This window comes from Aulonocara sp. 'chitande type north' Nkhata Bay, linkage group LG12 (genome assembly GCF_057382095.1).
Source record: "Aulonocara sp. 'chitande type north' Nkhata Bay isolate Kocher_YH1m ecotype deep benthic linkage group LG12, A_spYH_male_GT1.1, whole genome shotgun sequence".
In the NCBI taxonomy this organism is placed as follows: Eukaryota; Metazoa; Chordata; class Actinopteri; order Cichliformes; family Cichlidae; genus Aulonocara; species Aulonocara sp. 'chitande type north' Nkhata Bay.
The window spans coordinates 33467601-33480508 of record NC_141355.1 but is presented as its reverse complement, the minus strand read 5'-3'; the positions used below and the strand labels follow the sequence as shown (position 1 = coordinate 33480508).

General features: G+C 39.0%; 2 protein-coding genes across 4 annotated transcripts; one reads left to right on the top strand and one right to left on the bottom strand.

Annotated features, from left to right (window-relative positions):
• The first annotated feature begins 783 nt into the window (after positions 1-783).
• Positions 784-7373, top strand: wsb2 (WD repeat and SOCS box containing 2). 3 transcript variants are annotated; one of them, XM_086315234.1, is made up of 9 exons: positions 784-1020; positions 1237-1405; positions 3087-3289; positions 3382-3513; positions 4039-4139; positions 5384-5580; positions 5881-5970; positions 6058-6174; positions 6784-7373. In XM_086315234.1, exons 1-9 carry the CDS (start codon positions 981-983, stop codon positions 6995-6997), a joined length of 1263 nt encoding a protein of 420 aa, XP_086171360.1. In that variant the 5' UTR covers positions 784-980; the 3' UTR covers positions 6998-7373. The 3 variants fall into 3 exon arrangements, with proteins under 3 accessions (XP_086171360.1, XP_086171362.1, XP_086171359.1); XM_086315236.1 differs by having other exon boundaries at positions 1015-1156; XM_086315233.1 differs by lacking the exon at positions 784-1020 and having other exon boundaries at positions 1092-1405.
• Positions 2029-12726, bottom strand: rfc5 (replication factor C (activator 1) 5). The gene is made up of 11 exons (XM_086315239.1): positions 12550-12726; positions 11944-12008; positions 11503-11639; positions 11315-11394; positions 11113-11186; positions 10464-10623; positions 9731-9812; positions 8703-8832; positions 8346-8423; positions 7879-7933; positions 2029-7741 (listed from the first exon to the last, which is right to left on the bottom strand). Exons 1-11 carry the CDS (start codon positions 12594-12596, stop codon positions 7642-7644), a joined length of 1008 nt encoding a protein of 335 aa, XP_086171365.1. The 5' UTR covers positions 12597-12726; the 3' UTR covers positions 2029-7641.
• Positions 12727-12908: the final 182 nt, after the last annotated feature.

The window sequence follows — 12908 nt, the reverse complement described above, 5'->3', positions numbered from 1 at the left end:
TATGCTAAAGAGACTCTTTTTCAAAAAGGAATAGATAAAACACAATCTACATGAACAAGAAATAACCCACTAATTGTATTTTTCAATGGCACAAATTAATTCACAAATTTAGAAGTCCCTGTTGTTACTAGATCAATACTCATTCCCTGTAATTCAGTTTGAACAATTTTATGTCCTTAAAAAGTCAAAAATATTCAGAGTGATCTCAACTAATAATGATAATATTGTTCATCACAGCGAGAAAAAAACAAGCAAGCAAAGTACAGTAGGCCAAAGTACAGTAGGCCAAAAATAATCATGCATGATGCAAGAGAGCAAAGCTTGCAAATGAACTTCACATGAAGGCTCAGTTTTCACAGCTTTTTCACTTTGTAGTTTTGCACATTTTCTGTTGCTCTGGGTGAAATAAAAAAAACTAAACATTGTTTATGAATATTTTAGTGAGAAATTTTCATATTAAATGTGAACTTCAACCCAAACAGTTGACCAAAGGTACCAGGGTATTTTCCACTATCATAAGAGGGGCGTGTCAGTGTGTGTGTGTGTGTGTCAGTGTGTGTGTGTGTGTAAGAGAGAGAGAGACCCCACTAACAAAAAAAAGTCGCTCCACGTCCCTGAATCACTGACTTTGGGTATAATAAAGCCAACTCTCGTTATAACGAGTGGATACGGTGTAAGGAACAAGCTGGATTGTTGTTTAATCTCATGGGGGGTGTGGTTTAAGGGTTATAATAAGGTTACGTCATGAAAGGAGACGTGATCACGTTGGGCAATGGTACAAATGAGTCAGATAACAGGAACTCACTGAACATTTCGTTTCTTCTTGTCACGTTATCTCTGACAGACAGCACTCTGTCGCCGAGCCCCTGCCCTCTGCGGACGTACAAAGTGTGAGCTCCTTTAGTTTAAATGCTGCGGTCAACCGGGGAGGGCACGTTCAGGAAGTCGGTCACAAAGCGAAGAATGTGAAAAGCGAAAGGATGTGCTCCACGGAAAACAACCCAGAGCTGCAGCCGACATGTAAGTGAATATTTGCGACTGTCGTCCGAGCTCGGTGAGTACGTTGTCATCGCAACGATCAGAAACTAGGCAGCGGTTACTTGGAGATGGCATTAAACCTCCAGAGGCACCGTATACAACCGAGCAGGGGACGCTGGTGGGTTAAGAGTTGCAAGCGCTGTCAGAGGATGAACGTGCCAAACGTTGATTATGTGGTGTCTTTCTATCCTCCTTCAGCGTCCGACCCGGCTCTTCTCCTGGAGCTGAAGACCAGGCGACCTCCGTCCTTGGTGGAGAGAGCTGGACGTGAAACCTGGAGTGTTGACTTCTCTCCGGATGGAGCTTGGTTCGCCTGGTCCATGGGACACGGGATCGTCTGGGTCGTCGCCTGGCCTCTCGACTCCGAGTAGGTTTTACTGTATATTTAATCCGCACGTGATGCATTCAGGTCGCCCTCGAAGATTCTGGTTTCCGTGGAAGGTGGTGGTGGCAGGTCCTGCACGGGCTTTTCGAATGATTGATTGATTTTTATTTTTTATTTTTGATTAATTGTGGCACAGAGGCGCCCGCAGGTAACAAGAACACTTGATTCGAAATGAATACAGTGACGGAAATACCGGGGACACTCAAGTGCAGCCCTGTTCCTTCTACAGAGGCTACTACACAAAAAGTGTAAACATCTTTTTATATACAGTAACTGTTATGCAAAGTGACGGAATCTTTACTTAATCCAAAATATATCGATAAGTCTAATAGTATTAAAAATATATTTTATTTTTACCTAAAGTAAAATGTGTGTAGTTTTATCTGTAGTAATACCGAACAATATGTGTCAGTTACTCTACAAAATCTACAAAATAAATAACTGAAGCGTTAAAACAAGTACTATACTCGCATCAAAAAGACGAATAACATAGGTACATTAAAAGTGTACTCGAGTAAATGTCCAAACTGCTCTTATACAATGACGCTGGGCTTTGTAAGATTAACAGTAGCACGGGTGGGGTGGGGTGGGGATGGTGGTGGACAATCAGATTTAACCCCTTGTTTTCTCTTTTAATACACGCCTGTATTTATGTAAGAAATCAAGCCACCTGGGAAAAAGTATTACTTCATGTTCGGCTAGATCAAGTAAACAGTTAAAATGTAACCTTATGATAATATCCTTTGGCTTCTATAACCCGTCTCTGTCTTGCACAACTCCACAATAATGATCACAGTCCATTTCTGCACTGGCTTTTGTATTATAAAGATCCAGTGTTTAGTGTTATGTGTGGTTATGAAAGTTAATCAGTATGTGAAAATATCCTCATGCAACTGAGCAGTATTTTGGAAATAAGGCATGAATGCGATAAAAACTCCAGAAAATAAGCATTAAAAGCATCTATTGTTTAAAGTAAGACCAGATATAGATTTTAAAAATAGCTTTAAGTAATGTCATTTATTCCTTTTTTCATTTATTTATTTATTAAAAATTCTAATTTTTCTGTATTTAATATTAAACTTTTGGGTCTTGCTGTTATGCCCTACACCCCCACACCTCTAAATTAGGCCCCTGAAATTATAGTATTTTTCTGTCTAGTGCCCACAAAGAATTTCCCTTCGGCTCAGCAGTGTTCATTAGTGCCAATTTGTTTGAAAAATGCTCAGCACTGCTGCCAATACCACACAAAATAACAAAACAGTACTCTTTATTTTTTTCTTTATATTTTTGTTGCAGTAAAGAATTGTTGCTCCATGAACAATGTTTGAATTTGCCTAAATAATTAAATAAGGCAAAAAAAATGTGACTTACAACTTTAAATACTCAGTAGATTTTGTTGGTACATTTGATAAAACATATGGAAGGAGGCAGAAGAATGCAAGTGGATGTATTCATTCCAGCTATTATTTTAGATTAACGTGAAAGAAAAAAGCAAAACATGAAGACTCAAATTTCAGCTCTCAGTTTACCGTTTAGTTGTTTAGATCTGCTGTGACCAGCAACACTTGAAAGCTGCATCATTTAATCACCAACTCTAGCTTCACACCGCCTACACTGGAGTTTTTTATGGCATCTGCACTCTTGGTGCTCCTCTCACCCACAGAGAAAGTCAAAATGGAGAGACTGACAGAGGAGACAAAAGCTTCAGTTGTGGTCACCCAGTGTGGGGGCTCGCCTTCGGGCCCAGACCTCCAAAATCAAATGCAACAGCGTGTCCGGCTAAAGCACGATCAGAAGGGAAAAACAGCCTGCTTCTGGCCACGGGCTTGGAGAACGGGGTGATCAAAATCTGGAACGTTTTAACAGGTGAGATTTTTATTTTTCTGTGACTGTTAGTTTTGCTTGGCTGAATTAAATGGATTTTCAAATCGCTTGTTTTTTCTTTTCCTTTCCTCTAGGCAGTGCTGTTTTTGATCTCCACGGCCACGAAGGGGTTGTAAGGGACCTGGTGTTTCCTCAGAATGGGACGCTCACACTCATATCATCCTCTCGGGACAAAACTTTGAGGATATGGGACCTGGCTCATAAAGGTATTTTTCAGATATTTATGAGAAATACCTGTGAGTAGCAGTCACAACAGTCTTATTTTTAAAAAATGTTTTGGACAAAATATAATCTACATATTTGGTGCGTCCTTTTTACTTGGGCTCAAATTGTTTTCTTGCAGATAACCTTAGAACTGCAAGGCTTTTCAGCTGAATTTTCAAATGTCAAAGTACACCTCGAGCTTGCCTGATCACCCATTTAAAAAAAACTGTTAAAACTGTTAAATATTAACTGTCACGTGTCACCAAACAACTCTGGAGGCTTTGCAGACAGGGTCTTAATGACTGAAGCTGTCTATTCATTACTTCACCCCTGTTTAATCTTGTGAAACTCAGCTGAAATAAACCTTCTGTTCTAATGTAAGAGGTTAAAGCTAGCAGATGGCTGTGCTTACACATTCAGGAATCAGGAGCTGAGATGTACTGTCATTTTAAAAAATAAAGTAAAAATAATGAGGCTTTGTAGTCTCTCGTCTACATTTACATCCATGTTTTTCCTGTCTGTTTTAGGGAAAAAGGTGCAGGTGCTTTATGGCCATAAAGACTGGATTAGTTCCTGCTGCGTATCATCTGACTGTAGCATGATTGCATCTGTCGGGAGATTTGACAGGGTGAGGTGTTTCATTGCAAAAGTACCGTATTAGGTCATATTCATAAAGTACTGAGCACTGTAAAAGATAACTTAAGTAATTTGTTTGTGCATGTAAAACTCAAACACTTGTAAATGCTTGATGTCTCTAAGCTTGCTGAATGTGTCCTTTTGTCCTTCTTTTTATCAGTTTTTAATGAACATTATCAACATGGATTTGGGCGACCCTGTTCATTCAACTCTGTGTCAAATTTAATGTTGTTTGTCCACAAGTCTAATCAGGAGAATGGCTCAAAGTGTGTGATACAAATTGTCTAAAAGGGCAGCTTTAAATGCAATCCTGCATCACGTTAATTTTTCTAGGACAATGAAATTAGTTTGAAGGTATATTCAAATATTTTCCTATTTGAATTCTTGCTCCTAACAAGTTTGTTGATATTTGCTTATGTAAAGTATTTAATCTTCTGCAAACTTCAGTTATTTTAGTGGTGTTTTCTTTTGACAGCTACCAGTATTGATGGATATGAGTTGCATACGTCCTGGACAAATTATAGGAAAAACCTGAATGCTTGATCTCTCCACTGAGCGTGGCTCTGTTATGCTGTGGGGCTATTTTAGGACATGTTGTTTTGAGTAATCATCTTTATCTGGTGATGAAACAGTTCTGTCCTCATGGGGGTGGTCTCTCACAGGATGACAATATCACTATCTAAAGGCTCTGGTTGGTTTGAGTATGAAAATACAGAGACTTATATTTTATGTCTTTAGTCAGCTGACACCAACCCAGTTAAACACCTATAGGAGATATCCATTTTCAGTGAAATTATCTGCTAGTGGGTGCTTCTGAATATCAATTGTAGTGGTCTGTTTTACCTGCTCCTGCTATTAAAATGTTTTTAGGCCATTTAGCATTTTCTAGAAACTTCTGGAGCACCAGGAAGTCTTAACACTCCAGTCAAACTGGCAATTTCACATATTCTCATTTTCAAAGGAAAGCAGACAGCATAACGTTGTGTAATATTAGACTTTAAGAGCATAGTCACTCGCTGCTGCGTGGTTCAGGGTGTCCTGCTGACACCAAGCAAGTACATCACTGACAAATTACTAGCTTTTGTAAAAAAAAATTTCAGTTCTGCAGCAATTAATTACCCCAGGGACAAGCTACTTTGAGCGTCGACTAAACCTACATTAATTTTCCAAATTAAAAACAGCCCTTCCAGCAAGGTATAAAGTCTCATTAACCCTGCATGATTATACTTTGATCAGATGGTGTGTCTGTGGAGTCTACGTTCATATACATTCATCAGGAACCTGACAGGAGGGGCCCACAAGACCGTGTACCTCCTGTCTTCTTGTGACTTCTCTCCTGACGGGGCAATTCTCGCCACTGCAGCCTTCAGCGGCTCCAGTTGGTGGATCGACCTCTGGGACCCATACACAGCAGAGAAACTGGCCACTCTGGCGTGAGTTTGTACAACTTTGAGGGTTAAAATTGTGCACAAAGACTCCATTCTATGGGTTACATAAGAAGACCGCAAATTACTCAAATAAACGGGTTGTTACCACTGAGTTTAAGTACAGAAGCTTAAATCTGTGAACCAAACAGCCCACACTGTCATTATCTCTGTTTGCGTATGACACGGCATGTGAAAGTATGTCCTAGTGTCCTTGTCTTTTGCAATCTGTTTTCTATGTATACTATGTGGAGCGTCTGACTTTGACTTGGTGCAGTTCAAAGTCATCGCTCTTTCTCTTCTGCACAGTGACTACTTTGAAGATTATGGGCAAAACCAAATATCAGCAATACAGTTCTCTCCAAACGGTCTGCACTTGACACTTGTGACAGACGACAGGTCAGTTATCTGAAAATGCTATATTATATAACTTAAATGTTTTACACACTGGAAAGATGCTTTCAGACAGATGTGTTGCGTTTGCAGAGCTCTTAGGATTTGGGAGCTGGGGGAGAAAGGGATGGTGATGGAGACGAAAAGAGACAGAGACTCTAATGGACTGTGCTGCAAGTACCATCCACAAGGGGGAGTTGTTGCTACGGGGTAAGGATGCTTTCATTTCAGCATAGATTCACAATATTACAGAGGGTGGTCGATAGACATTATATGCCAAAATTCAGTTTACCCCACTTCCTAGCTTTATTTATTTTATTTTTTTATAAAGTATATTTATACAGCTAAACTTATCCATGAAATTAGGCTCTCATATCATTCATTTTTAGTCAAAAAACCCCCAGTTATTAAGCTGTTAAATATAATATATTGGTGGGGGGATCAGATATGCAGATCCATCTAGTGCAGTGGCTCCTTTGAAAATACAAAAGTGGCTGAAAGCAATTCAGTATCTAAAACTCTGTTCTAATACATAATGTTGGTAAATTACAAGCAACGATTTTGTCTTTTCGAGTACTAATAGTCAAAGCTACCTGTCGGTACCATGGTAACATCAATCTTAGGCTTGAGATAGTACGGAAGTTTGATTCATTTAAAGGTGAAAATGAGACCTGTCTTTACATTATTGACACCATCTGATTTGCATTAGACGCATTAAATCTACAAGCAAAATTAGGACCATCCCTGAACACACCAGTCTAAAGTATCTTTGTGAAAACTGGCCCCTGAATAAACATGCAAATGTGTCTCTTTTGGCAGAACCAGAGATGGCCACGTGAGGTTCTGGAGGGCACCCAGTGCGGTGCCCAGCTTGTGCCACCTGTGTCGATCTATCCTGCGCCACTCAATCTCCACGCACCAGATTGAGGCGCTGCCCCTCCCCAAGAGGATCCTCGAGTACCTCACATACAAAAACATCCCCGAACGCCTCAAGTCCTGCTGCTCCTCAGATGAAGAGGAGTGGGAAAGTTAAATAGGAACTTTAAAAATAAATAACTGACATTTTCAGCGATTAACTATGATCCTAAAAACGCCTTGTATTTTCTGATAACAAATGCTTTGAAAGCTTGATGAAGCAGATTAAGCATATTTTAAGATACTTTAGATGCAACATTCCTGCACTAAGATTTCATTTATTGCACTACTGCGGTACTACAAAGCATACATTCAGTGTTCACATTGTTGACTTGAATAACAGTTTTATACTATTAATTTATTGTGTAAATATCAGATATATATACTTTCTAATTCCTGTGTTTACCATTATATGCACTGCTAATGTACTGGCACATTAATATTGCAGCAACTGGACTTATAAGAAAGGGTTTTATTAAACTGATTAAAACATACACATGTTCAATGACTTTTTTTTGGACAATGAACTGATTACCTGGTTGCAGTGATACTAAACTGAAAATAGGATTTTTCAAGTCCACCTTTTAAATCAAAAGTGCCATAAGGATCTTTTGTTTCGTTTTTCCACTGTGCTGATCGACTTCCATCTTGGTTCTGTATGCAGATGTGAGTGAGTCAGATAGCTGCTAGCATTGTTCCAGACATCTTTTACACTGCCCCCCCCCCCCACTGTGGAAAAAGACCATCGTTGCATTACTGTATCTAAGGTGCTTCGCTGACCACGAGCTCTCTCACTGCCTGGAAAGCTGCAACCATGGAGCTCAGCTGGATCTTCTCGCTGGTTCCCGATGCAAGCCGATGTCTGAAGAGATGAAACATGAGCAATAATGGAAATAAAAAAATTTGCCACAACGTGTGGAAATCAACATGTTGGTGTCTTTATTATATTAACATGACTTGTTACATTGTAAATATTTTTTTAAAAAGCATCACACTTACTCTACGTCGGCCAACTTGATGAGCAGACTAATCCGAATAGCGGGAGGAAAATCCACTTTAAAGAAAAAACATTTTTAAAAATTAGATACTTTGCTTTTGATAGTAAAAACAGAAAAACTTTCATTAATGCACAAACTTGTGAGCTTAAAACTTTAACACTGAACACGTCACTAACCGCCAACCTTTCAGTGGGTTTTAAAGTGGCCCCATTGTGTGTTTTCTTTAACATGTGCTGTTACTATGGTTGACACTCATGTTACACGTGGCCAAAGACTGCTCCAAATACTTTATGGTTAGGGCTGGTCTGTGAGCACAGCAACCCCATCCACCTGTTCAAACCTTATGTTTGCGAGAGGCAGCCAATCAAATGTTGGCATAAAAGGAGGGTGGCTTTTGTGCTGGGGTGCTTAAATTAAAGAAAGAAATAAAAACGCGTGATTTTTTCCCCCCCCTTGCATGTTCCTTACCTCTGTGTACAAGCAGATGAACCTCAGTGAGAATATCATGCAAAGCCAAACCTTTCAGAGTCTTCAGCTCAAGGATTTCTTTCATCCATGTGTTAAAGAAATGCAAGATCATAAACTGTACTACTAATATGAATTTTTGTTCGTTAACCCACCATTCAAAAAAAAGTCACCGAATCTTTAAAAACATTTGCAAAGCATTTAGGTACAGCTACCTTCTATTAACCTAAAGTTTTATTTGCAAGAAAGAAATGTTCTTTCTTGGAATATGCTAAACTTCATAAGAAATGTTCAAAGTATAAAATGGCATAGTCAAAAACAAGAAATGTGCAGCTTTCATAGAACTTAAATATAGGATACGGTTGTACGCTGAAGTAAAGTCTTTGTTGAGGCACCAGTCGAGGATGTTGGCTATATCTGAGCGGAGGGGGTGCCCTGTGCAGGTGTACACTGTGTCTTCTGTGACCTTCCCATAGGCCATACTGGTGCTCTGAAATCACAGAGATGGATGACATGCAGTACAGTCTACCCATCTGCAGTTTGGATATATAACATATACTACTCATTGGCCACTTCATTAGATATGCCTGTTTGAATTCTTGTTAATGCAAATACAATCACATGCTAGCAACTCAATGCATTACGGCATGTAGACATGGTCAAGACAACCTGAAGAAGTTCAAACGGAGTATCAGAACGGGGAAGAAACGTAACCAGAAACTGCTGGTCTACTGGGACTTTCCCACACAATTGTCTCTGGGGTTTACAGAGAATGGTGCAAAAAAAAAAAAAAGGAGGAAATATCCAGTATGTGGTTATTCTCTGGGAGAAAATGCGCTGTTGGATGTTAGAGAAGAACGTGCAGCTTAACGGAAAGCAATTTGTGCTGTAACACTGTGATGACAGGGTCAGAATCTGGCTTGAACACATTGAAAGCATGGATTTATTCTGCTTTGTATCAACAGTTCAGGCTGGCGATGGTGTAATGTGTGGGAGATATTTTCTTGGTACACTCTGTGTCACAAAGCTCAAATCATCTCAGACTGGTTTCCTGAACATAACAATAAATGTATTGTACCTAAATGGCCTCCACACTCACCAAATCTCAATCCAATAGAGCCTTTGGGATATATTGGATGCGAAATGTAGTGGAGATTTACATCCTGAATGTGGAGCAGAAAAATCTGAAGCAACTGTGTGATTCAATCATCTCAATATGGATCAACACCTCAAAGGAATGGTACAAAGAAATAAGGCAGCTCTGAAAGCAAAAGGGGGGACGCAACTAATGAAGTGGCCAGTGGCTATATTTTCGCTGTTTAAAAACGGCCACACTGAATATGACATCCACATCTTAAACAACGCTGATGATGAACTTCTGGCCATACCTGCAGTATGTTGAGCGATCTTCTCATGTCACCTGTTGATAAGGTCACAATAGCCTTCATTCCATCTGGCGTGATGTCAATACTGTCACAAAAAGTAATGACATAATCAACTATTTTTAAATCATATCAACGTTAAATTAAAACTTGCGACATGAACACATAATTGATGACATTTAATAAATAGAGCAATCAAAAATAATTCCAAGTCTGTTCATTAATTTCTTCTATCTCAAGTTGCATATAGCAATAAATGTGAAACAATGAGAACATTTATTTCCTATTGTGGCATTTGTTGGTTTTTCAGGGCCTGGTACAGTTGAGAGGCCAGGGTTGATGTTGCACCCTGATTTAAACTGTTTTCAAACACACACAGAGAAGCCCTAAACTTCTAAACATTACCCAACAGAAACGTAACATAAGAACAAAGACTCTGGATTTTAAACAATCTTTAATGTGGTTGGTATTATGTTTGTCTCTATTAAAATTAAACTACCATAAAAATTAGAGAATGCTCACTTACAAGGAAATGAACAAAATTATAAATTCAGCAGGGGATCAAATAGTTATTTCTCTCACTATACGCAAATTAGCGGAGCCCAGGGAGGCCAACAGGTACAAATACATTTGGCAAGTTCATTAGCAATTCTGGGAATAATTCAATGAGATGTAAAAAAACAACAACAACAACAACAACAACAGTAAGTGGAGAGAAAGCATTCACACATTAACTCACTTCTCCTGCTGGATAACGTGCTCCAACCGAGGGATCATCTGGTCTGGCGAAAGCGGACCAAAGCGGAACCTGGTGCAGCGAGATTGCAGGGCGGGGATGATCTTGGAAAGGTAGTTGCAAATGAGACAGAATCGAGTGTTTTCTGTGAACTTCTCAATGACTGAGACAGAGAGCAAGGGTGGGATGAAAGCAGGGAAACAAGTTTAAAATGTAAATTCTGGCAACATCTTAGTAAATAAAAAAAAAACCTCCACTTTTTTGAATAATCTATCCTAAGGACTTGCTTAATGTTGCTAAGATTGTAAACCACCTCACTGAGAATTTAGAACTGACAGTAATATACCAATAATATCATCCACTCTTCCTTCACCATGCATCTATTTAGAAATATAAAACGGCACTGAGCAGCAATAGATGCTTTATAAATGAAATATGGAAACATTATTAGAAAAACACAGGTTGGACTAAATTTACAAAATATCTCACAGTTAAATTCAATAATTATTTCCACTCTTCTGCAAAGTAAAGCTTTTTAAATAAATATCCAGGTTTAAAAGTAGATACACTGTAAGTCAGCAGCAGCCAAATTGCCTGCTCACTGAGCCGTGTGCCTCACAGTGGGTAATGCCTGAACGAACAGATGGCTTACCTCGACGCAATGCATTCTGGGCATCCTGGGTCATGGCATCGGCCTCGTCCAGTATCACCAACTTGAAGCCCTTCCTGAAGGACAAGATATATAAAAAAAGCAAAGGCAGCAGCTTACATTTCCATTGCACTTCTTAACTGCACATAAAAGTATTGAGAACACTTATTTCTGGTCAAAATCTCTACAAGTGTTTTAGTCTTACTTGAAGATGGTCCTGGTGCTGGCAAAACTCAGAATGGGACCTCGTACTACATCAATACCTCTGTCATCAGATGCATTGAGCTATAAACCAAAATTAGTTATATTTTAATGTAAAATGGCAGAGTTACAAGTTCAAAAACCTTTACAATTCAGCAAATCCAAATCTTCTAATGAGGAGTTGTAACATACCTCCAACACCATAGAGTTGAACTCCTTCTCTTTGTACAGCTGCCTGGCAGAAGCGAGTATGGTTGAGGTTTTTCCTGTTCCAGGTGGGCCATAGAACAAAAGGTGTGGAAGCTTGTCCTCACTGATAAACTTTTGGACTGGAAATAAAAAGAACAAATGAAAATCTGTTTAAATACAAGTAACCAACATTTCTATAACAATCCACATATGCACCCCCCTTGAATAGTTTGAAACATAAAAGTTTTAAGCCAGCTGACTTAGTACCATGACTCATTAATGACAGTGACGGTATAACCACAGTAAACAAGCTCAAGAGTCAAAAACACTGGCAGATAGCATTGAGTTTATCAGTTTATTACGTTTTAAAAGTAGTTTGATTATCCATAAGTGTCATGTTATACAGTTTTATAGTATTGTTATTCTGGCAGTCCACATACTTACTAGTGCTCAGAATATCTTTGTGTGAAATCAGATCATCAAGTGTCTGTGGTCTGTATTTTTCAACCCTGAAACAGGAAAACGCACACACACGCATTCATACTTGCAATAACTACTGCGTTTACAGCAAGGCAAATAAGCAACCTCGAAAGAATTTTAAAGAAAATTATTGAAACGTTTACGGACACATATGATAAGCGCTGACAAACGTTGACATATCACATTACATATGGCCACTTTTTAGTTCCGCATCCATATTTTTTTTCGTAACATCACCCTTTATTATAAACAAAACGTCAACCTTACAGTACTTTCACCGCAGTCAGAAGCTGCAGGTTTTCGGTTAACCTGTTGCTGAAGTGGCACCATGTTAATGTTTGATGGACTGATAAGATTTACGTAAGCCGAACTGAAGACAAGCTAATTTCCTTCCATGTTACAACTATGCGTAATAACTAACGTCATTTATTATATGTATATAAAGCTAGCAATTCACAGAATGCATCAGTCTACTCAGTGCATCGAGCAGCTAGCTTGACAGTAGGCATGTTAGCTAGCTAGCAATAACTTTTTGAACCATTCTGTGATAAACAGCGAGTTTCAGCTCACCATGGTAAATTTCTGGTCTGTAGCGGCGCTTTACTTGTAGAAGCCATGTATCCTACCAAGCATGAATATTACGCCAAGCTGAGCAAAAGGGTTCCAGAATTTAAGCCACTGCGATTACTACTGTTGATGGCCCTGTTTGGCGCGCTCCGCAAACAAAACGTACGTCACACGTCACCACGTACAACCAATGGAATCACATTGTCATTTTCATGGGCGGAGTATCGGTGACTTGTTCTCTGCTGTAAAAAAATAATAATAACGGGATTTAGAAATTGTAACAATAAAAGATACACAATATCAAACATCATAACAACGAAGATATATATCTCCTCTTTCATTTTTAAATATTGTCTCTCCCA